This window comes from Nuphar pumila, chromosome 2 (genome assembly GCF_984573655.1).
Source record: "Nuphar pumila chromosome 2, dmNupPumi1.hap1.1, whole genome shotgun sequence".
Lineage (NCBI taxonomy): Eukaryota > Viridiplantae > Streptophyta > Magnoliopsida > Nymphaeales > Nymphaeaceae > Nuphar > Nuphar pumila.
In genome coordinates this window covers 128,626,520-128,651,836 of record NC_143250.1, presented here as the reverse complement: position 1 = coordinate 128,651,836, position 25,317 = coordinate 128,626,520, and the positions used below count along the sequence as shown (strand labels likewise).

The window sequence follows — 25,317 nt, the reverse complement described above, 5'->3', positions numbered from 1 at the left end:
ATTACAGCTCTACCTGTAATGACAAACTACTAGGGGCAAAATCGTGTATGGTGTATAGCAATTTGTCCAAGGGTCCGAACAGGTAATCTAGTGACACTCTAGGTTTCTCTTACTCGACCTTAAGAGGCCTTTGCTCGATGTACATGAAGCTTACATCTTGTTTGGATGCACTTTTAATTGCCATTTATAAATAATAAATGGAAGGTTATTTATGACTTACATAAATAACAAATATAAAACTGTTGGAAGTTCATCTTTTTAACAGTTCCACTACCACCATCCTCAGCATCTAGTCCACTCCCATTGCACCTAGTGAATGCAGTTTCAATTCTCTACTGTGTCATTTTTACCAGGCTATGTCACACGGACTCTTCTAACAGGGCACCGCACCCGCACCCAGGCGGGTGCGACACTTGGACACAGCTTCCTTTGTGTTAGGTGAAGTCAACCACATTGAGTTCCATTTCTATCCAAAAGTAGATTCAGTTAACCCTAATCAAGTCCATTTTTATCTATATTATATATATAAATACATAATTGCACACAAATACGCAGTGTTAACTTAAAACTGTTAAAACTTATATATATATATCCTCCCCGCTCCCCGCACTCAAGTTTTTTTAAAGTGCCGCATCGCCCCATCCGCACCCGTACCCACACCCGCACCCGCACCTGCACCCGCACCCGCACCCGCACCCACACCTATGCGACATAGATACCAGGGAAAAAGAATGCCAAGCCAATACGCATGAGCAAAAACTGTCTGAACTTCTTTACAAGATGCTATCCTTAAAGGCTCTTTCACTGTACCTTCCAGCATCAACACCATCCATAGGAGCTTTATGATGACCTTAGGACCTATGTCACATGGGTGCGGGTGCGGGGATTCGGCACTTCCAAAAAACCCGGGTGCGGGGGTGCGGCAGGGGCAAAAATGTAATAAGTAATATATATATAAGTATATATATATATATATATATATATATATATATATATATATATATATATATATATATATATATATATATATATAAAGGGGGTTGGGGAATAGGCGGTTTTTTTTTTTTTAAACTTTGCAGCTGTCAGCAGCTGACAGACAGCTGCTGCAGCTGTCAGCAGCTGTGCTGACAGCACAGCTGACAACTGCTGTCAGCAGCTGTGCTGACAGCTGCTGTCAGCAGCTGTGCGCGAAAAACTTGCTTTATGCTAGTCTGTCAGCAGCTGACAGACTAGCATAAAGTTTTTTTAAAAAAATTTCGAAGCCCATTTGGGCAAATTTTTTTTTTTTAAAATGGACATTAATGATCCTGGGTGCGGTCAACGCACCCAGGATCGAGTTGACCGCACCCGGTGCGGCACCCGCACCCGCGTCGAGTCGCGTCGACGCGGGTGCGGCACCCTCCTAGCCGAATCCCTGTGACATAGCTTAGGACTGGTGGTGGCAAGGGCGTTGGTGGCATTGATTCACCAAAGGTCCAGTGGAGGAGACAGATAAGAGATGCAGAAGGGGTTTTGGCGATTGTAAATGGTTGGAAGTAACATTTGCTGCAGTCGGGAATAGGAAGGGCTGAATTTTGAAACGGAAGAGGAGATAAAGGAGAATTTAACTGCTGAAAAAGGGTTGCAGATTTAATGCTATTGAGAGGAAAAGGTTGTCCTTGAAAATTGAGGAAGCAGTTCCTCTGTCATCACCCTTGACATCTAGCATTTGAGGTGGTCGGAGGTGAGCTCGGGGGTATGATAGCCTTTAGCTTCACTGGGCCTCCTTGAGCACCTTGGCAAAGATGGAGTAGAGCCACGTCATGTGGCTTGAACAAGGGAGGGATGCCAATGAGATCCTGATAACAAGTGAGGAGATAGGGAGGGAGAGATGGAAAGAAAAAGCGATCTTAACACAATAAATAAAAACAAAAAAATGCTCCCTTAACAGCACAAGAGTATCAGAAGATGCTTCTTCTTCGCCTAAGCATATATTGAGGCTAGTTAGGTCTCGATCTATTTAGAATAACCCTGTTAAGGATTGTGCATTCTGTCATTCTAAAAAGAATCATCATACAAATGATGGATGGTGTCACTTTAACAATTTGTGACAGTTGCTTCCAGGCTAGGGGGAAATTACACTTTTATCTTGTACTATGTCTTCGCAAGTCACCTGGTGATACTTATTCTTTATGATAAAAAACATTCCATACTGTTGCTATGTCCAAGTAAAATTATTTGACCTTGTGGTTCTTTTTCAAGTATATTAAGCACAAAGTGGTTGGATGTTCTAAAACTTCACCATTTTAGATGGATTTTGAGTGTTTTGAAGGCATTGTGTTTAATATAAATTAGAAATAAAGTTTAGCTCATCCTATTTAATTAGTGAAAATTGCATGTTGGATTTGGTATGGAACTCCAGCTTGTGTGGCATGTGGCAAATTTTTTTAGATGCACATATTCATGGATCAGAAATCTATATTCGTGTATGAATGCCTTTTAATTGTTAATACGATAGTCATGAATGTATATGCATATACACATTTAATTATGTAAAAAAGCACCTAATTTATCAGCTATTTACAGAAGTTCATCCAATGTTTGGGTTATTACATTCAGCTGCTCAATTTATCTGATTGCATTTCAGAAACCCACTTTAGGATAATATGTCTGTCCTTTTACTGTATAGCAGCTCATCTTGTGTCATCTTATTGTCTTGTGTTAAACAAATCAACAATGAGGGCATTTTAGTTACTTTGTTTGCTTAACAAAAGTCAACTCAATAATTTAAAGTTACAGAATTATGGCTAAACATTTTTTTATAATTCATATTCTTACACAGAAAATTTGGTGATTCAAATGAATACCACATTTATGTTATGGTTAACCAAAAGCATACATGTGGTAGTTCCTAATTTGGCCTTTCTTATTCTCACTCAAATGCTCAAATAATTTGATTTTTCCCTTTAGAAAAAAGTCAATTTTACATTATATATATATGTATAGCAAAGAGAAGAGGGTAAAACTGGTTAGTTTTGAATTTATTGACAATTAACTATGCTTAATGGGAGGGTAATCACCAGGGGTATGAATTTGAATAACTAAAGATAAAACTGTGTATAATTTTGAATTTAAGTTTTTAGGTATGTATTTGATTATTAAAGAAAACCTTGTATGCTTGTGCAAATAACACATGATTTTAAGGCCAAGCATGTCTTTGAAACATAAATTATAAAAGTTGGCCACTAAATGTAATTACTGAAATGTTGGGCTGCTTTTACTAAGTAGCTGATAAATTAGGTGACCTTTTGTAAATATCTGATTATTTATAGGATACACACGAATGTAAATTTACTTGTGGAATAAATGTGATCTTGTATATGCTTAATATTCATAATGACCTATGATAAATACGGTGATGATGTGTTGGCATTACATGCATATATTTTCTCATCTTCAGATTATGATTTAGGTGGTAAAAGTTTCTTCTGGCCCACGTCAAACTGAGAAAACTCCATCACGCCGCCTGCTCCAAGTTATAGGTAATTCCTTAGAGCAATCTGCTTTCAGACATTTATAAAATCATAGTACTAATTGCATTTTCTGTTTGAGTTGATTTATTTTGTGTGCTGTGGGATTAACTTATTGAGTATTCCTCTCATTTCATTTATGGATATTCTCGTGTTCAATTTACTTATGGTTGTCAATGTGGATATATACTGAATGAGGTGAATTTATTGCAAGATCTGCATTCTGTCAGCTAAACAATATGAACTTGTTATTCATTTCTATGCTGTCTTGTTCTACAATTTGTTGTAGTTATTGGCGATGAGTTAAAGAGACATTTTATGTTGTTTATGTAAACCGTTAGGGGTGGCTTTGTCCATTGACCAATTTTCAGTGTACTTGTTTTGGTTTTTCTTGGTCATTTATCGACCTACTTTAGTATTCAATCCTAGTCACCATTATTGCCAATATTTTGACAATATTGAGATATTATCTAAGGTAAGCAGGTAATTTCAGCAAATATCACAATATTTTCAAAATATCACAAATGCAATAATGTCACGACAATTTTGTGTTATTTTTATATATTTTAACCCCAATTTTTGTGCTTTTTGTTTCTTTTGTATTTTAAAAACTTTTCAAACTTATTTCCTTATATTTTTGCAAGAAAAATGAAACAAAACATATTATTTTCTTATCTTTCTTATTATTTTTCATATTAAATTTTTTTTTTTTGAGATTTTTCCGAGATTTTGCTGAGAAAAACCGCTTATCGAAAATCTCTCTGAGAAAAGCCCTGAGCGAGAAATTACCTTAAATGATACGGGAGACTATGAATCAATATATTTTTCAACAATGTAACCAGGTGGACATGACTGAGAAACTCTAATTTCTTACTTCGATTCGCCTTTCCCTCTCATCTTCTTCTCTCAATCTTTCAATTACAACTCCTTAACACTGTTAGCTAGTGAATACATTAAAATAAACATATATTAGAGTAGATAATGCTCAGATGGACTTCGATTGTGTAGGAGGTTCAGCGCTTATGTAGTAAAAAACACTAGTTGACACCTAGTCGGTGGACCCCTAAAAGGTGTAGTCTAAGCAGGACCAGTCAACCTAGTCGGGGACTTAAAAAAAAATACAAAATTAAGATAAATGCTTTAAATAATAGAAAACACATTCAATACTGAATTTGATGCTAAACAACTGGAAGAAAAGCATGCATAATTCATGAATGAAACTAGACAATTAAAGCATAAATAAATGTCTCAACATTCAAATACATGCATCCATAACCAATAATACTTATACACAAAATGTGTACAATGCAATAAATTAAATAAAAATAGTGACATGTATAGATACAATAAATAGGTCAAATCAAACATGCATTTAATCACATAAATTACTTAATTAGACATGTATAACATAGATCATTATATAAAAACTGCACTGCTAACCATGAATCACATAAAGCATTACATAATACATTAATATCATCACAAAATCATATTATCAGTTTTTCACAGAAATATTTATCACAGAAATCAGTTTATCTTTATCATATATATCACAAAAAATATTACTAGTTTATTGATTTATCACAGAGATATATACTTATATCTCTCTCTCTCTCTGTCTCTCTCTCTCTCTCTATATATATATATATATTTATAAAACCAATTTAAGACAAATATATCACAACAATATGTTCAGTTTATCTCACACACATATAATTTTGGGTTTTTTTGCAAATTAGTCCCTGCTTTTTCAGCAATTTGCAAAGTAGTCCTTGCCTTTTACATTTTTTCCAAATCTGTACCATCCTTTTAATTAGCTCTTGCAAATTAGTCCCTGTGGTTAACGTCTGTTATGGTAACTGACAGAAACTGTTAAGAGCAAGTAAATCGACGGTTCTGCCATTACGGAGGACCATTTTGCAAAATCTGAATAAGGTAGGGATTAATTTGTAAAAACTAGCGAAAATGATGCTTCTACCCTCATCCAAGGACCATTTTGCAAAAAACAATTAAGACAGACTGATTTGCAAAAAGGTGAGTAAAAATGATCACTTTACCCTTATTCAAGCTAAAAAACGTGAGAAAACCCGTTAGCGCATGACTTTGTTTTTAGTACGTAAAATTTCTCAAAAATTTTCAAGTTTTAAATCTTATTTTAAAAGAAAGACTCATTTATAGGGCAATGGATTGGTAATGGCATCAATACTTACAAACTAGTTTGGTTCTTGTATGTACAAGTTGTTTTGATCCAAACCAACCTCATGGATGGATTCAACATGTTCAAAATAGTGGGAACCAGCTTTTGGATGAAAAAACACAATTTTATGACCTATGAAAGTATCACACAAAAGCCTAAAAACTACCAATCTCACAACACTCACATATGCACACACCCTCATATTTATAGGGAAAAGAGGAGAGGAGGGAACCAGGAGGGTCCCTTCTAGCCGTTGGAGAGAGTCCAACGGCTAGAAATCTGCTCCAACGGCTAGATAAAGTCAACAAATGTCGACTAAGATATATATATATATATATAAATAATATTATATATACATAAAATATATAATATATACATAAAAATATATTTTATATATATATATATATATATATATATATATATATATATATATATATATGAAAATACATAAAAAGGTTACATTTATCTTATCAGGGCATTCTTGTACACTATTAATATATATAAAGAGTTGGGCGTAACCTAGAGGAAGAAACTGTAACGAAATCACTAACTTTTCACACACCTCAAACAAGAGGCACATACACACCCACACAAAGGGGCAAAAAACACAAGCACACCAGCCACTTATGGGCTTAGAGAAATTGAACACACAATAAAAAAAAGTCTTTATTGGGTGTCAAATGCACAAAAAATGCACACCTTTACAAGGGGACTAATCCCCATGTTTATAGACTAAAGGGTAGTGAAAGGCTCCCCATAATATTGCTGTTGGGGCTCCCCAACAGCTAGAAATCTAGCTTTGTCAAGGACAAAAATGAAATATCCTTGACAATAAAACATATTACAAACTAAATTAAAAACAACCCTATATATATATTATACAATGCATGTTCTAACACTCTCCCTGAAACTCACATAATGACAACCGAGAGTTTGCCAAGAAGAAAGTGAAATCTGGGAGATGGTAGTGCCTTAGTGAAGAAGTCCATCAATTGATACTTAAATGACACATGATAAAGTGATAGTTTTCTTCAAGAACTCTTCACGGACATAATGACAATCCATTTCGATATGCTTCATTCGCTTATGAAATGTATGATTGCTCACGATATAGACGACACTCTTATTATCACGATATAATCTCGAGGGTGTCGATATGAAAACCCCCATGTCTTTGAGTAACTGTCGCAACCATACTAATTCAGAAGTCGTAGTGGCCATTGCACGATACTTGGCTTCTGTGGAAGATAGGGACACCTTCTGTTGTTTCTTGCATCTCAAAGATATTTATGAATTATCTACAAAAATACATAAACTAGTGGTTGAGCGACGATCATTTACATCTCCTCCTCAATCGGAGTCAGTATATGCAATAACATCTAATGAGGATGAAGATGATGAAAATAAATCATGATTAATAGTATTTTTAACATATCTAACTATCCACATTACAACACCCATATGTATTGTAGTGGGAGAATGCTAAAATTGACTAGCAGTATGAATAACATGAGAAATATTAGTATGAGTAATAGAAAGATAAGTTAAGACACCAATCATTTAGAGATTTGGAGTTAGATCTTTCAGAGGTTTTCCATCATCTTTCTTCATCTTTGAATTGATGACCTCTAGCGTATGTGTTCACTCTTTTTTCATTTGTAAGACCTGACCTTTTAATTATTTCGGTTGCATACTTAGTCTGAGACAAAAAATACCCTTGGGATGAGTAAGCAACTTCTATCGCAAGAAAATATTGAAGAAAGCCAAGATCTGTCATATCAAAGTGTTTTTTGATAACATCCTTGATATGACTAACTCCCTGTTTATCACCTCCTGTGATAATCATATCATCTACATAGATGAGCACCTTAACTATATCTGCATGCATTAGAGGACTTAACAAACAAAGCAATATCAGTATAACAAGATCTAAATCCTAGTTGAACCATCACATTACTAAAACGATCATACCAAGCCTTAGGAGCTTGTTTCAAACCATACAGAGCCTTTCGTAAACGAAAAACTTTTCCATGTGCCAAACCTAACCCGGGTGGAGGTTCATATAGACTTCTTCATTATGGGTTCCATTTTAAAAAGCATTTTTAACATTTATTTGAAAGTTAAACCATTTTCTAATAGATGCAATGTGGATGAGAGTTCGAACTGTGGTCATGCTAGCTACTGGGGCAAATGTTTCTTCATAATCTATCCCATATTCTTGACTATACCCTTTGGCGAGTAGCCTAGCTTTGTATCTTTCTAATGTTCCATCACTTTTGGTTTTAACTTTAAAGACCCATCTACATCCTATGGTTTTCTTTTCTATAGGTAAGTTTTGGCTTTTTCTAAGGCTTCTAATTCATTATTCATGGTCGCAATCCATTCATCATGATTTTTGACCTCATTATAGGAGGGGGGTTCTATATAGGAGTGTATGGCCATAAGGCAAGCTCTATAGTGAGGCTCAAACGACTTGTAGGATACAAACCTACTAGGTGCTTGGGATATTCTCGTTGATCTTCTAACACTAGATTGATTTATGTCTTGACTTTGGATATACCTTTCTAATGCACTTGGTGGTTGACCTTGTGTACCGCGAGAGTATGTTTGAAGTTCATTGTGAGGTTCAACAATAGTCATATCGCCTTGACGCGCATCATGAGTGTTACCATTGACACTCATGCATATCATGGATATCATTACTTTCATTCATGTTATCAATAGTATCATCATTATGCTCTTGTATTAGATAAAAAAAATGAATACTCACATGGTTTCCTTGACTTAATTTTTCCAAATTCATTTTTTTTCAAGAAAATTTACATTATTTGAAACATAAAGTTTGTCTTTCTTAATATCATAACACCTAAACCCTTTTTGATTTTCGGCAAATCCTAAGAAAACACAAGGAATGACTTCAACGGAAAGTTTATCATTTTTGTTGGAAAGAACAAAACATTTACAACTAAAAGTTCTTAATCTTGAATAATCGAGAGAGATTTTACATAGTTTTTCAATGGGAGAAGTATTTTCAAGAATGGTGGAAGGCATTCTATTAATTAAATAAACCACCGTAAGAGCAACTTCGGTCTAAAACTTTTTTGGAATATTTTTGGACATTAGAAGAGTCTTAGTGGTTTCAATAATGTGCCGATGCTTTCTTTCTGCCAATCCATTTTGTTGTGGGGTATAAGGACAAGACTTTTGATGAGTAATCCCTTGTTGATTAAGAAAACTTTTAAAATCTTTTGACAATAAATTTTCCCCGGAATTAGATCTAAAGATTTTGATGAAGGTTTTGAATTAATTTGACATAATTCTGAAATTTTTTATAACATTCAAATACTTCGGATTCATGTCTAAGAAAATAAATCCATGTGTGTCTACTATAATACAACAACAACAACAACTACGCCTTCATCCCAAAACAATTGGGGTCAGCGATATGAACCAAAAAAGAAATTCATTTTGGGTCTTCCACATGAATCCTTTTCCTCCAATCATTTCTATCCAACGCCATGTCCTCGGTGAGGTTCAACGCCATGTGTGTCTACTATAATCATCTACAAAAATCACATAATAAAAAACTCCTCCTTTAGACATAACGGTGTCGGTCCCCATATATTCAAATGTATTAACTCAAAAGGTTCTTTAGATATAAATTGGCTATTTCCAAAAGGTAAAATCTTTATTTTTCCAAGTATGCAATCTTCATAAACAAAATCCTTTGCATTACAACTTTCAAGAAAAGAGAAGAAATACATTCTTGACATATTTGGATGTCCTTGTCTCCTATGCTAATGTTCACTACTTTTCTTCTCAACAAAATTACAAATTTTTTGATTTGATAGTTCCAAATTGTTTATATAGTAGAGGTCACCTCTTCTATGGCCTCGCCCAATCAACTTTTTGGATTGAAGATCCTGAACCAAACAATCATTAGATGAAAAAGTGACCTTATATCCATGGTCGGTAATTTGAGAAACGGATAAAAGGTTGAGGTTAAGTTTAGGTACTACTCCAATATTTGGGATAAAGAATTTTTGTTTAATTTTAGAAGAATTTTGTAAAGTACCCAAGCTTTTAATTTTTAAGGCGTTTCATCGGTGGTTGAAATATAAGAATCATTAGAGTTAATAAGACATTTGGATAGTATGGACTTATTAGGAGTCATACGAAAAAATGCACCGGAATCAAGAATCCAAGAGTTCTTATCGAGGTCCACGCATGTTGATACCGCCACACCGGAGAGTGAGGAAGCTTGTCCTTTGATTAGTGGTTGAAGGATTTTCATGAGTTGAGCAAATGAAACATTCTTGGGGCCTTCATCTGCACCACCTCTTTCACTTGATCCCATAGAGGCCGCTTTCTTTTCATTTCTCCTTTTTGGGCAAAATGATTTGATATGACCCGACTCTTTGCAAAACTGACATATTATCTTATGATATTTTTTATATTCGTAATCACCTGGATTTCTTTCATAGTCATTTGAGCTCTTCCCATAGTCATTTTGGCTTTTTTCAAAGTGAGGAGGCACATATGCTTTGGTATGATTTTCGAGTCTTACATAGCAAGCATCAATTCCTCATCTTTGCTAGGAGAGAGAGGATTTCTTTAATTTATTCTCTTCCATAGTTAATTCTTCTAAGGTTTCTACTATGGAAGGAACACCACCTCTACGAAGAATGGCATATTTGATCCCTTCAAATTCAGGCCTAAGCCCATTTATGAAATAGTAGAAATGTTTCGAGTTGATTTGTTTTGCTCAGAGCTCTATGTCAAGTGGGCAATGCCACTTAGGCTCTAAAAGAGCCAATTCATCTCAAGGGAGAGAAAGACCATTGTAGTATTCTCTTGTGCTCATATCTCCTTGGTCATAGATCTTTCTTTCTTTTGGAGATTACATATATGAGTTACATCATTTAGAGAATACATATTTTGGAGATATTTCGAAGCATCACTAGCAAATTCAAACTTTGCAAAGTTGAATTTTTTTTATTTCAACACTATTAAATCCCATGATTTTGGAATGACTCATCCTCCACTCCTTCTATCTCTTTTCGTAGTCGGCAATAACTTTGTTCATCTCATCTCCTTGAAGTGCAATTTCTTTGCCGTTTTCACTATTTGAAAGCATAAACTTTGGTTCTTTCTCAGATCCATCCACCAAACCCCATAGACCCTTTTCCCAAATATTGTGCTTCACTATGGATGCCCACATCACATAGTTTGTGTCATTGAGTCTTACGGGTACGGTGACAACCATTTCTCGTTCATCCTCCATAGATACAGGAAACAAAAGAGAGAAAAGGATAAAGGGATAGAGAGAAAGAAGAAATATATGAAAGATGAAAACTTTTGGGCACCACGAGTCCACGAATCATACGATCCACGATCTCACGTCCACACGAGCACACTTTACCACAATCAAGATTGCAATGGCTTTGATATCATGTAATCAAATCATGAACTTTTCATACACCTCAATCAAAAGGCACATACACACCCACACAAAGGGGCAAAAAACACACGCACACCAGCTACTTATGGGCTTAGAGAAACTAAACACACAATAAAAAAATAAAGTCTTTATTGGGTGTCAAATGCATAAAAAATGCATACCTTTACAAGGGGACTAATCCCCGTATTTATAGACTAAAGTGGAGTGAGGCTCCCCACAATATAACTGTTGGGGGCTCTCCAACGGCTAGAAATCTAGCTGTTGGGAGCTCCAACAGTTATATTGCTGTTATATTGTCAAGGACAGAAATGAAATGTCCTTGACAATATAACATATTACAAACTAAAGTAAAAACAACCCTATATATATTTTACAACCCATATTCTAACTTAAACGACCCTTGCTGCTTTTCTTTTCTCCCTAACCTTTCTCTCTTTCTCTCTTCTTGCAAAACAAAAGGGGACAAATCCTCGAGTCATAAATATTATTTCACAAGATAATATAAGCCTTAAAAAGAACATTTTAATAAATGAGCACAAACATGAATGCAATTTAAATCTAACAATAATTTTGAAAAGAAAAAACATTTTAAAGATTTTAACGAATAACCTCATACACTAAAGTGAATAAAGAAACAATTATTTGCTAATTAGTACTCATAAAACAAAGGAGATTTAAAAAAAAAAAAGTTTTAAGAAATAACAAATAATTCTTCAAATATAAGAAAAATTAGTGTTTTTCTCTTGCATAATGTTTTAGATATACAATACAAATAAAAACAACTAAAAGATTTAAGTGTCAAGATCTCCCTTGGACCTAAGCCATACGTCGATCATTATTTTTTCACGAGGCACAAATCCGAACCCAGCAATCCCAAAAACCCAGAGGCAAAATACCAAGAAAAATTTCTTGGCACATGATACCATGTAATGAAATAAGCGGAAAACAAAAAATACAATGTGCATAAGCACAAATATAAATCCACCAAGGGATAATATGAAGACACTAAGGCACTACACAAGCACAAAGTGCATATAATGGCTACAACGAGCCTAAATGTGCACAAACACAAGTCCTCAAAGGGACAACACACAATCCAATCAATGACAAATATACAAGATTACAAGAAACATTAATGAACACATGCAAAAGAACACAAAAGACTTAAAATAATAATCATTTATTAATGTAGAACTATGTCTCCTGGGTACGGGTATGGGTACAGTGGGTACAACATGTCAAATTCAAAAAATGAGGGTACAGGGATGCGTATATATATATGTATATATATATATATATATATATATATATATATATATATATATATATATATAGAGAGAGAGAGAGAGAGAGAGAGAGAGAGAGAGAGAGAGAGAGAGAGAGCTTGGGTCTGGATCATATGTGGATCCATATTAAGGTTAAGGCCCATATTAAAAAAAACAGGTTTGTAGGTGTAATTTTTGAAAAAAGGGAAGGGGAATGAAAATTTAAAAAAAGGGTTTGTATGTGTAATTTTCAAAAAAAGAGGGAAAATTAAAATTTTTTATATAAAGGAAAAGGAGTATCTCGTAACCCCCTTTCCCACCGTCTCTCTCTCTCCACAAAGGAGAACGTGGAGAAGAGGAAGAAGAAGAAGGTGGAGCCGACCCCAACCCCACCGTTTCTCTTTGGGAACGAAGGAGAACAAGGACGTGAAAAAGAAAGAAGAAGAAGATGGAGGAGGAGGTTGGTACCTCTCTCTCTCTCTCTATGTGTGCGTACGAAGAAGGAGAACAAGGTGAAGACGAAGACGAAGACGAAGAAGAAGATGGAGGAGGAGGAGGGGAGGTACGTCTCTCTCTCTCTCTCTCTCTTCTTCTTCTTCTTCTCCCCTCCTGCTGTCGAGAGCGGGAAGGGGGAGGTTTGATAGGAAAAAAGCGAAAGTGTAGGTTTCGGGTTAGGTCTTAGTTGGACCCAATCCAACCCACAGGCCCATGTACCTGTACCGCACGGGTACGTGTGAACACCCCCAAATTTTCATTTTTTTGTAAATATCTCTTTTTTGCCCCTAGCCCCCATTTTCTGAGTAATTGAGTAGATTTTGATCTAAATTCCAGTTATTTCTCGGATTCACTGGAATCAGAATTCATTTTCTATATCTGACTGGATTTTGGATCCGGACCCAGTGTCAAAATCTAAATTTGAGTCTCGTTACCCAATTTTTAACCAAATTTACAAAAATGCCAAAAATAATTTCTGAAAGGCTTAGACAGTTCATCTGGTATCCGTTTAGATCCACTATTCTATAATTCACGTTGCTGGGCTGTCTCACTAAACCATAGTTCGGGAGAGAGCCTCACAACTGGGCCACTTATTTGGGTTAACGCCCCCCTACCATGTACTTAAGGGCCATAGTCCGAAGTATATTGGTAGGTGCTCAAGGACGTTGGGAAGCCATTACCTTAGAATCAAAGAAATATATTATATGCTACGTACTTCGAGCTTCGGCTTGAGTATATTGGCGTATCTTGATTGAAATCAGATGATCTGAACCATAGAGTTAGGATTAAGGCCCTACCAGCCATTTCAAATATTGCATTTAGAGTCAGCTTTAAGGAGTGCTGTTTGTGCATCCTTGTTTGTACAACTGTGATTATGTGATATTTATTTATAAATATATAGGCTCTTTACTAGGCATATATTATTCCCTCTCGCTTAGCTTGCAATATATGTGTTTTCATGGATATAATGCATCAAATATGCACCCCTAATATAGGTTTCCTCATCAATGGAATGCACTGCATATGCATGTCCATTTTTCTCATTAGTCTAGCCTATTACATATGCACACTCATGTTTGGTATACACTCCAATATACACATTCTCTCATCATCAGTACGTGATGCAACTTTTTCAATAAAGCATTTTAAAAATATATTTTCAATAAAAACGTTTGTGCAAACCTTGCATCAAATAATAAAAACCGGTTCACACTAGTGGTGAAGTCCGGGTGGAACTCAGGAAACGGAAAAAATACTTTGTATTCCAGAAATAATTAAGCTACTCTTTATTGTCTTGAAAAATAAAAATAATTAATTAATTAACTAAATAAATGAGGGTACGACCCTCCACAGAGGGCTTAAACAAATAAAAATAAAGTGCCTTATTATAAACCTAAATTAATTAAATTGAATAAAAATAAAAACCTAATCTAAAAATAAAAGAGAAAAGTCTTCAGTGCTTGAGCTTTTAGCCCCTTCTTGTTTCTTCAGTTGCTTATTGTCCTTTCTGTATTTTGAGGGCTCCCTGAGAGGCTCTTTGAGGGCCTGGAGGGCCTTTTGAAGGGACCTTTTAGGGACCTCATAGGGCTCTTCGGGGGTATTTTCGAGGGCTCACCTCACGTCTAAACGCTTCCTTGCAAAAATCAAAAGACGAAACACAAAAACTCATAGAAATTTAATGTTAGTTTCGGCTAAAAATCATAAAAATATGAGTTAAACTAATATGAAATAAACTCATAACATGTAACTAACCATGAACTAACTTGAATGAACTAAACACTAAATGACAAAATAGCAAAACAAACTCACTAACAATCTAACTAAAAGCCAAGAATTAATAACAAATTAAACTAAATTAACATAAATTATATGCTGTACGGAGGGTAAAGCTAAACTAATCTAACAAAATCTGAAAATAAAATAAAAAATAGACTAACTATCTAATTTATGCTACCTATGTACTCAATGAATAAAAGCTAAAGAGTAACAACGAGCTATATTAGTTTATATTCTAAGCTAACAATATTTGCAATATTAAGCTAAGCTGATTAAAACCAATGTGAATTAACACATATCTAAGCTAATTAATACATGCTGGAAATAATAAAAACTAAACTACAACACTACTAATTAATTATCAAAGCAACTAAACAATTAAACAAAATTGGCTAATATTTGAACTAGTTAACTATTAAACTATCTATGCAATATTCAAGATAAAGACTAAAAGGTAACTAACTACAATTGACGTGACTAACCTTAAATATGACTAACTGAATTAACTTAATATTAAACTACAACACTATGCAATAAAAAATAATCTAACTTATTCTCAAGAAAACGCTAGTTAAAAAAAGAGAAATCGGCTATGAGTTACTTTCCTAACTAAGCAAGATTGAACTCACAAGCTGGGCTGAACTAATGAATTAAAATGAATCTAACTTAACTAATCTAGTTTTGGAAATAATTAATTACTAACTGCAATTATCTAAACTAATTAATTATCAATAAAAATTGAAAACTAACGAATCAGCTAGTCTTGCATTCTATTCTATGCAAGACGTTAATGGAGAAAAACACAGGTCGACTAGATATATTAAAAAAAAAACGGGAATCAAATTCTAATAACTAAATCAATTAACATAGACTGACGTGAATGATTCTATGAAACTAACTAAATAAAAAAATAAAAACTGCAGCAATGATGAGAATAACGTGAGCTGTGCTAAAAAACCAATAATGGATGAAACGAGGATTCTACTCTAACGTCTAACTAAATGTAATTGGGTTAACCAAATTTAATCTAATGACTGTAAATTAAACACTACTCTATGCTACAACAAAACATGATTGACAAAATACACTATGCTATATTAAAAGATAAAAAAAATCAATATCAATACCCTAATCGGCTAATATTATTAAATCTAATCTTAATTTGATTAAACTAATTTCTGAAACTAAACTAACTAAATCTAAGAAAACAACAACTATCGTGAAACAAGATTAACAACTAAAAAAACGATTATCTATTGGCACACAAATCGAAAAAAATGATTATTTTATGATTATTTTATTTTTTTACTTTTAAGTTTTCAGATGCAAGAAAACTAAACTAAACTAGATATGCAAAATATGCAAGGATTAAATAAAACTACATGCAATGCTATGATTTATCATATGGAAAAACTAAAACTATGGTCAAACGGGAGAGAAGAAGCAAACCGTACGATTTACCTTCGACGGATGGGTTGAGAAGAAGAAGGTGATTTTTCTCTCCGAGCTGCACGTATCTCCGTCGACCAAGGCAAGAAGAACCACCGATAGAAAAACGTTAGAAGCAAGATGAATCAAAGGGAGAAAGGAAAAGATCGAGGGAGAACCGGTTGGGAACGAAGAGGAGGAGGAAGAGAAGAGAAGAGGGAGAAGAGGTCTACGTTTTCTCAGAAGGAAAAAACATGGTGGTGTGCTGGAAAAATATTATTTATACTAAAATATTAGGTTTACACGATTTCTATTGAAGTCTGGATAATTTTTAGAAATTTCAAAAGATGTCTCCTCTAGAAAACGTGTTTTTAAAAAAGTAATACTTCTAAACTAACTAAAATTAATTAATTACTCCTAATCTAATTAAACTAAAAGTTAGAAAAAATTCTAAACTAAACAAAACACTGAAAAACGCAGTGCAAGCTTTGAAATTGGTGATTTTCCGATATTTTCAATTTCAATGCGGTTTCTCGAAACTAACGATAAAAATGGGTTTTTAATGCGATTTTTTATAGATCATGCATAAAATAAGATGAATAAAATGTAAAATATATGCATGATGAGTATGCATGTCAGTTGTGTCGACACGGGCACGTGGACTGTTTTGCCGTGTCCCGGTAACATACATGTAGAATTTTTAGAAAAAGCATTAGGAACAAATGGGGGGGGGGATTTACCCCTTTACATAGGCTACATGGGTCACCATATAGTGGTTGGGATGCTCCCAACGGCTACAAATATAGCCGTTGGGGTGATCCCAACGATTATATTGGACTTTGTCCAATATTTCCTCATACAAGAGGGAAAGGACAAAAAATACCAAAAATATAAAAACTGTACAAAGTCAAAACTGCTCTAATGGGCAGTACCTACATGGGCAAAACCTATTACAATAATAAAATAGTTAAAAAAATATGTAATATATACATATACACTCATATATAAATATAAATATATAAATATAAATAAATAAATAAATAAATATATATATATATATATATATATATATATATATATATATATATATATAAATCAGTACATTTTAACAATGGACACAAATATACACATGCACAACAAGACTAAGGCATGCTTGAATATCAAACTAAAAAGAAAGTGTCAAATTTGTAATGTGATGTATGAGCCTAAAAATCAGTAGAATACTACAAACAGGAAGTGTTGAATTTGTATTGCAACTTATGAGTCTCAAAAAAATTAAGACTAGAGTTTTGTCCTATAATTTCTTCTTTAGTGATTCAAATAAAAAAAAGTGAATAAAAAAGTTATCAAGATACTTGGAATTTTAGAAAATTTATCAGAAAAGTATGTTTGGATCCAGAAACAAAAGTCCAAAGGTATGCTACAAAGAAGAGTTGAACAGGAAATGAGGTGTTGCTGTAACTGTCAGATGCAAACACAGCTGGCTTATAGGATGGTCCAGGTATCATGCATGTAGCATATAAAAACTTGAGTTCTTTGAACGTTTAAGTGATGCCCATGGTACTAAAAGAATTGATCAAACAAGGGCATCATTCTTCAGTTTCTTGGGTGATTATGAAATACCAGCGTTTTGCCATTTTATAATACTAAAGTGTCATGCAACCATATATGAGGTATCTGGACCGCACTTCATATGGATGGATGTATCTATGAAATTCAATGTGCTTACCAAGATATCCTTTTATCTTGTTGTCATTTAAGAACTCTAATTAAAATAACAAGTGGAAAGCTTTCTTAGCGGAGGGAACAGTTCTGAGAAAAGGAATGCACCAGCCAATTAGAATCAGTTACCACCCTGATAAAAGAAGGCAGGTTTAGTTAATAGAAGAACTAGAATCTTAAACTGGGCAACGGTGTTGAAGTGGTGGTGGCTTCTCTATGATGAGGAAAAAGAATGTTGGAAAATGACAATTAAAGCTAATATGAGACTAGTCCACCATGTAATTGCAGAAGAATCATTCCCAAGGACAAATTTAACTTGTGGAGGGGGGATGATGATCTTCGATACCCTTTTCCAAATAAATTAAAGCAAAAATGGTGAATTAGAATTCATTCGGTTTTGAAATGACTTACTATCTTTGTCATTTTCTTATCTTAAAAATCCAACTCCATAGTTTCTCATCTATATAACATGATAGGACTGGAAGGCCCAGTAACCCGTGTTGTCACAGTCAACACAGGTACATGTGTGGGTTGGGTCAGACCATATCCAGACCTGTTTTATTTTTTTATTATTAGTTTTTAAGTCTTTTCAATCTCTCTCTTTACACATTAATAATGGTTTTAAAAATGTACTATTTTTTTCTATCTTTCCATTAATTAATAGTAATGATTTAATTCTCAAAAAAATAAATAAATAATATGGTTTGAGAAACATGCTCTCCCTTTCTCTCTCCATTGATTAGTGTATAGTTAATTAATGCTTAATAGTTGATAAAAGGTGTAATCTTTCTTCGCTCTGAAACTCTTATCCCATCCTTGGACATAAATAAACTTTACAAATATATTCTCTTTCATTGTGTAATTAATTAATATTTAATAGTTATAAAAATTATGCTTTTTCTTACTTTTGAAACTCTGCCCATTTTGAAAATAACTAAAGACTTCGTAAAGCATGCTCTCTCTCTCTCTCAATACTCGATATTTAATGATACTTATGAATTAGTTTCTGGGATAACTATTTTGCGCTATATTTTTTCACCTATAAATTTCTTGTGTTATAAAAATATGCAATAGGGCATATTCGTTTAGAAGATTATATTGTTTTCAACTTATATCTTATTTCAATTATATACATATCTATATATTTATATTTATATTCATATATAGCAGTACTCCCATACCCACACTTCCCTTCCTACCCGGACCCATTCCTATACCTTTATGACATAGTTTCTTGTGTGTTACTCTTGCAGCTCTCCAACACAGGCATTATGACTTGTTTAATAGAAACCATGATTTATATTTAGATTTCACTTCAATTTCTGTCGCCTTTTTTTGGTAATCATTCTTGGACTTTTGCATATGATCACCTTTAAGGCCTAGCCACCAAATCTACGCCCTCTCTTTTCTTCTTCTTGCTATTGGACTCTATGCACACACTAGCACCTACGTCTCATATCTAAAAAGAACAAGTACATACACAAAGTCATATCCTTCATGTACTGTTATATATCTGCTTTTTCTTTACATTCCAGTTTAGGTCTTCACCTATTCACAACTAGCAATATGTTAGACTGACTTTTCTACATTGAAAGGATTCCTCAAGCTTCTTGCTTAATGCTGTTAGATGTGTACATTCTATAACACTAGAATGCTTATTTTCCAAAGCAATCCTAAGTCAATACTCTTTTCTCCTAATTCTCCACACGTTACCGACTTTGTTTTGCAAAACTTTATCAGCCTTAATTCTTTGACCTATTTCTTGGATTGGATTTCTAGATATTAGTCATTATCTTCCCATAACCAAGTGTTTTGGAAGCACATGGTTTTACCATTGTAAAGATATTTTGTTGGCAATGCCATTTGGTTTATTGGTGAACTTCCCCTTGTTTCAGGTAAAGACATGAGAATCATTGTCTATGGATTCCGCCCTCGAACTAAGCAGGTCAGATGCATGAATTTATTGGTTTATCTTTTGCTTGAAATTTTGAACATCTCTTATGCTGAAAATGATATACTAAGCTGTCACAAGGACACTTCACTTATCATGTGTATCTCGTGTTGACACAACACTTCATGGACAGTCAAATCGGTTTCAAACACAGCAAACATTGTGTCGTTAAGTTTATATATTTCACTGGATGATCTTATTTACTTATTTTGCTTTCACTTGAGTTCTTTTTTCTTTTAAAATTTGTCATCAATTACATCACATTTCAATTTCATCCTAGTTTCGTTGTTTGATGTCTTTAATTATAATGATTTAAGATTGTTTCTTTTATAAACATACATACATCTATGATGGGTGCTTGGTCCTAGGGTTCGGAAATGGGAAAGGGGTAGACTCAGTTTGGTCAAGTCAAAGTCAAAGTGGGCTAACTCGAATAGACATGGTGTTGGCTTCTGGCAGGTTCGGGGAGAAAAACCAGAATTCCCAAACGGTGCAGCAGAAAAATCCCAAATTTTGAGGGATGATTCTAGATACCCTAGACTAGGTTTTGACCAAATTTGAGGGTAAGAGGGCTCGAGAACAGGGAGATATGATTTTTGAAAGTTGCAGGGAAATTCAGGGTTATGCAGGGGACATGTTGGGTTTGGATCTGACAGTCCTGAATTGTAAAATCGAGTTCTCAAAGCTGGGAACTCAATAAATACTGAAATTTGGCGGTTCAGTTCTAGACACACTGAAGAACACTGCGTCCAAAAAATCAGACTTAGATCCCTCAAGGTTTGAGCTAGGTAAATTCGTGAAGTCTGACGAAGTTTCTGGGTTCAACAAAAATCATGTGGGCTGAATTAAGTTTGGGTTGGTTCCAACTTAGGTTTTTGGGATAAGGCAACAAACTTGGCTGACTTACTTCGGCCAGGGTTACTCAAAGGGGGTCTTCTACAGAGGTTGGGTTGATTGGTTGAGGTCAGATCCACCAGGGTTCAGCTCAAGTTGGTGTAGGCCGGCAGGACTCTGGTTGGCACTCGTTTGATTGCTTGGACCTTGGGCAATAACCTAAGCTCCAATGTGAGTGCACACAACCTACTAGAGGTCTCTTCACCAAGTGAGAGAGATGAACCCTTGAGAGAGAGATAATGAGAAATAGAGATATAGAGAGAGAAGTGAGATAGAGAGAGAGGGACACGCCCCTTAGAGAGAGAGATTAAGAGAGAAGTTCAAGATTCATTTATTTTTTATATACCATAATGCTAGAAACAAGGCCCATATATAGACCAAGAGGGGCTTCATAAAGCCTTTACACAATTCACAAAATATTGTAAATGCAATCCTAATTCTAGTTAAACCTCAAAGGGCCTAGGCTAAATCTAGTTAAGCCCTCCTTGGACCAACATATTTATGGAATCTTGCACTCCAGAAATAGACCAACTTCTTGGTCTACCTTAATGAAACAACAAGTGCACAAATACAATGCCACAAAGTGGTTACAAAGGTGCACCCACAAGTACAAAAGCCATTAATGAGACAAATACAAAGAGCCACTAGGGGCTAACACACAATCTCTCAAAAGAGAGCAAGAACACAAGTAAAAAATATAAGTTTTTTATTCACATATGCTTAGAACACCAACTCCAACAACTATATTGTTGTTACAACAATAATAAAAAATAAAAATACCAAAAAGTCGTCAGTCCCTAGTGGACGTCGCCTATTAGAAATGTGGAATAATTGAAATACCCCTGATGGGTATTTTAGTTTACATACGTATATGTATATACATATATACACACAATACATTTTAACACCCTCCTCAAACTTATGGTGTGATCACTGAAAGTTTATCAAGAAGAAAATAAAATTGAGGTGACGAAAGCGCCTTGGTGAAGAAGTCTGTTAGTTGATACTTGGAAGTAACATAAGGTAGGGTTATGGTCTGCCTCGGAAATTCTTCACGCACATTGTGGCAATCCATTTTTATATATTTAGTTCTTTCATAAAATGTATGGTTGCCAACTATGTATATTGCACTCTTATTATCACAATATAGTCTCGAGGGTGTTTGAAGATAAATACTCATGTCTTCAAGTAATCTTCACAACCAAACAATTTCTGATGTTGTAGTAGTCATTGCACGATACTCGACCTCAGTGGACGATAATGATACTTTATGTTGTTTTTTGCACTTCGATGACACTAGAGAATCACCTACAAAAATACAAAAGCTAGTAATTGAGCATCAATCATTTAGATCTCCTCTCCAGTCTGAGTCAGAATAATCAATTAACTCAAGAAAGGAAGAGGAGGATAACAAAAGACCTCTAGAAGTAGAGGTTCGTAAATATCTAACAATTCTCGTCAAACACTCGTATGGATTATGGTAGAAGAATGTTGGAATTGGCTAGCAGTATTTACTGCATGCACAATATCAGGCCTAGTAATGGTTAAAAAGTCAGGGCACCAATCATTTGACAATATAGATGAAATTTTTCTCCAGAATCAATGATCAGGAAACTGTAGAGAAGAAAGAGAATGGGGCTGCAACTATTCACGATTTTCCCTTATGGAAAAATCGTGATCTCTACCTTTTAATTTATATAACAAAACCTAATACAAGGTACTTTACAAGTAACCCTAATAGGTTACAAGTATTTACAAGTATGCCCCAATATTGGCTGAACATGTTACACAAAAGTAGTTTGGATCCGGATCCGGATCCAAACTTAGATACAAATACAAATGCATGATATCTGCCCTGTCTAACAGCCCCCCTCAAGTTGTGCATGATTTTGAATCATGGACAACTTGCTCTTTAGGAACCAAAAACGACACTTTGTGAGTCCCTTAGTGAACAAATCAGCCACTTGGTCTTCTGTTCTAACATAATGGGGCTCATTCTCTTTTTCCTCAATCTTCTGCCTGATAAAATGCTGATCAATCTCAGTGTGTTTGGTCTTGCTGTGATGAATATGATTAAGAGATATTTGAATAGCACTTTGGTTGTCACAAAGAAGAAAGCAACTAGCAATCAGTTCCTTTAATTCTGTTAACAAATGTCTAGTCCATGATACTTCTGCCGTAGCAGCAACCATCGCCCTGTATTCGGCTTCCGTGCTAGATCTAGCCACTGCCTTTTGTTTTCTACTACTCCAGGAAACAAGATTGGCACCAATGAAAACCCCGTATCCTGAAACTGACTTTCGATCATCAGGATCTTCGGCCCAGTCTGCATCTGAATAAGCAATGATGTCATGAGCAGTACTTATGGTTCTGCTTTTAGTGTACAAAAGTCCATCGCCAACAGTACTCTTCAAGTATCTCAGTATCCTTTTTACTGCATCCATGTGTCCCGTTCTTGGCTCATGCATGAATTGAGAAACTTGATTGTCTGAATATGTGATATCAGGCTTGGTAAACGTGAGATATTGAAGCATTCCCACTAAACTTCGATATTTGGTGGAATCATGATACAAGTCTCCGTCTTGCGTACTTAATTTTTGGTTAAGCACACTAGGAGTAGCAAGAGGTTTGCAATCCTTCATTCCAACCTTTTCTAACAGATCGAGAGTGTATTTATGTTGGGTCAAAGTAAGCTTATTTTCTTGATTATCCACCTCTACTCCAAGAAAGTACCGAAGATTTCCAAGGTCCTTCATTTTGAATCTTTGGCTCAGAAGATTTTTAGTCTCTTGAACATGGTTCTCACTACTTCCTGTAATAATTATATCATCGACATATATCAATAAGAAGGTAGTAGACTCCTTACTTCGATGAATAAAAAGAGAATGATCCAATTGCGATCGATAAAAAACATGTCTTTGAATTTCTAGGGAGAAACTCTCAAACCAAGATCGAGACGCTTGTTTCAGGCCATAGAGGGCTCGATTTAATCTGCAGACATACTCCTTTGAATCTCCTTCTATGTACCCTGGCGGTTGTTCCATGTATACTTCTTCCTTAAAATCCCCATGAAGAAAAGCATTCTTCAAATCTAGCTGGCTTATTCTCCAATCATAATCTACAACCAATGAAAGAACAATGCGAATTGTGCCCATTTTCACGACTGGACTAAAGGTTTCATCATAATCCTGTCCAAATTCTTGGGTGAATCCCTTTGCTACGAGACGAGCTTTGTATCGCTCAACACTCCCATCCGGTTTGTATTTGATCTTGTAAACCCATCGCGACCCAACAACATTCTTACCTGAAGGTCGAGGGACAACTGTCCATGTTTGACATTGGTATAAAGCTTCCATCTCTTCATTCATGGCCTGAATCAATTTCTTGGAGTTAATAGCTTGATGAAAATGTCTAGGCTCGGTCTCTTTTTCAATCTGAGACAAAAATAACTGAAAATCCATGGTGAAATTTTCATAACTAACCCACCTTTCAATAGGATGTCGGGCTCTTTCTGATTGTCTGATCGGGAATGCTATGGTATTCAGAATTGGAGAAGTAGTGGTGTCATTGGGTGGATAAGACGTAAGAGCTCCTTGTTCAATATTATTTGGGGTCAAAAGGGACCTTTCTCTTCTCCTATAAACTTGCCTTATCAATCTCTGGAGGATTGTCTATTTCAAGTTCTTGTATTCTGTTGTTTCCATCTTGACAGGATATCCTTGGAGCACAGGAGGAAGAGCACGTATTGATTGTTTCAGGAAAAAGCTCTGCACTAAGCCATGGATCATAGAAAAAAGCGTTCATATTGGTTTGGGCAGAAACACATTCTCCATCTCCAAAATCATTTTCATCAAAAACTACATTTCTAGATATCTTGATTAGCCTGTTGTCAGGATCATAACATCTGTACCCTTTATGGTGATCTACATATCCAACAAATTTGCACTTTGATGCCTTAGTTTGAAACTTATTTCGTAGAGAAGAGTCAATATGAACATAACACATACAGCAAAAAATTTTTAGTTAATCATAATTAGGATGCTTCCCAAATAAAGTGAAATAAGGTGATTTATTTTCTAAAATCTTCATGGGCAGACAATTAATGATGTAAACAACAGAATGAAAAGCTTCTGTCCATAATCCTATGGGAACACGACTTCCGTGCATCATGCTCATAGCACTCTCCACAATATGGCGGTGTTTCCGTTCTGCAACTCCATTTTGTTGAGGTGTATGCGGGCAAGATACTCTACGATTTATTCCACTATCTTGGAGGTAATTGATAAATTCCCTAGAGGAGTATTCCCCCCCACCATCACATTGGAAATGTAAAAAAATATTACAAGAAAATTGAGTTTTAATAAACGCATGAAAACAACGGAAAATAGAGAAGACTTCAGATTTATTCTTCATGAAGTATATCCAGGTGAAATGAGAGAAATTATCGATGAAAATAACATAGTATCTGCTGCCGGAATCAGAGGAATCAGGGGCCGGTCCCCACACATCAGAGCAGACGATTTCAAAAGGCCTTGAAGCTCTCTCATTTATTGAATGGAAAGGAAGAACATGACTCTTACACAGTTGACAACTGAAACATATTTTATCATCTGATCTAG

The 25,317-nt window shown here is 34.9% G+C and overlaps 1 protein-coding gene across 2 annotated transcripts in view; it reads left to right on the top strand.

Annotated features, from left to right (window-relative positions):
* The window catches only part of MTM1 (Myotubularin-like phosphatases II superfamily), a 178,538-nt gene that overhangs the window by 9,539 nt on the left and 143,682 nt on the right, over positions 1-25,317 (top strand). The window contains exons 5-6 of one of the 2 annotated variants that reach the window (XM_089996794.1): positions 3,452-3,521; positions 19,749-19,798. In XM_089996794.1, coding sequence (XP_089852920.1) covers positions 3,452-3,521; positions 19,749-19,798 — 120 coding nt within the window. Of the gene's footprint in view, positions 1-3,439; positions 3,522-19,748; positions 19,799-25,317 lie in introns of both variants that reach the window. The other variant, XM_089996795.1, reaches the window with a different exon arrangement.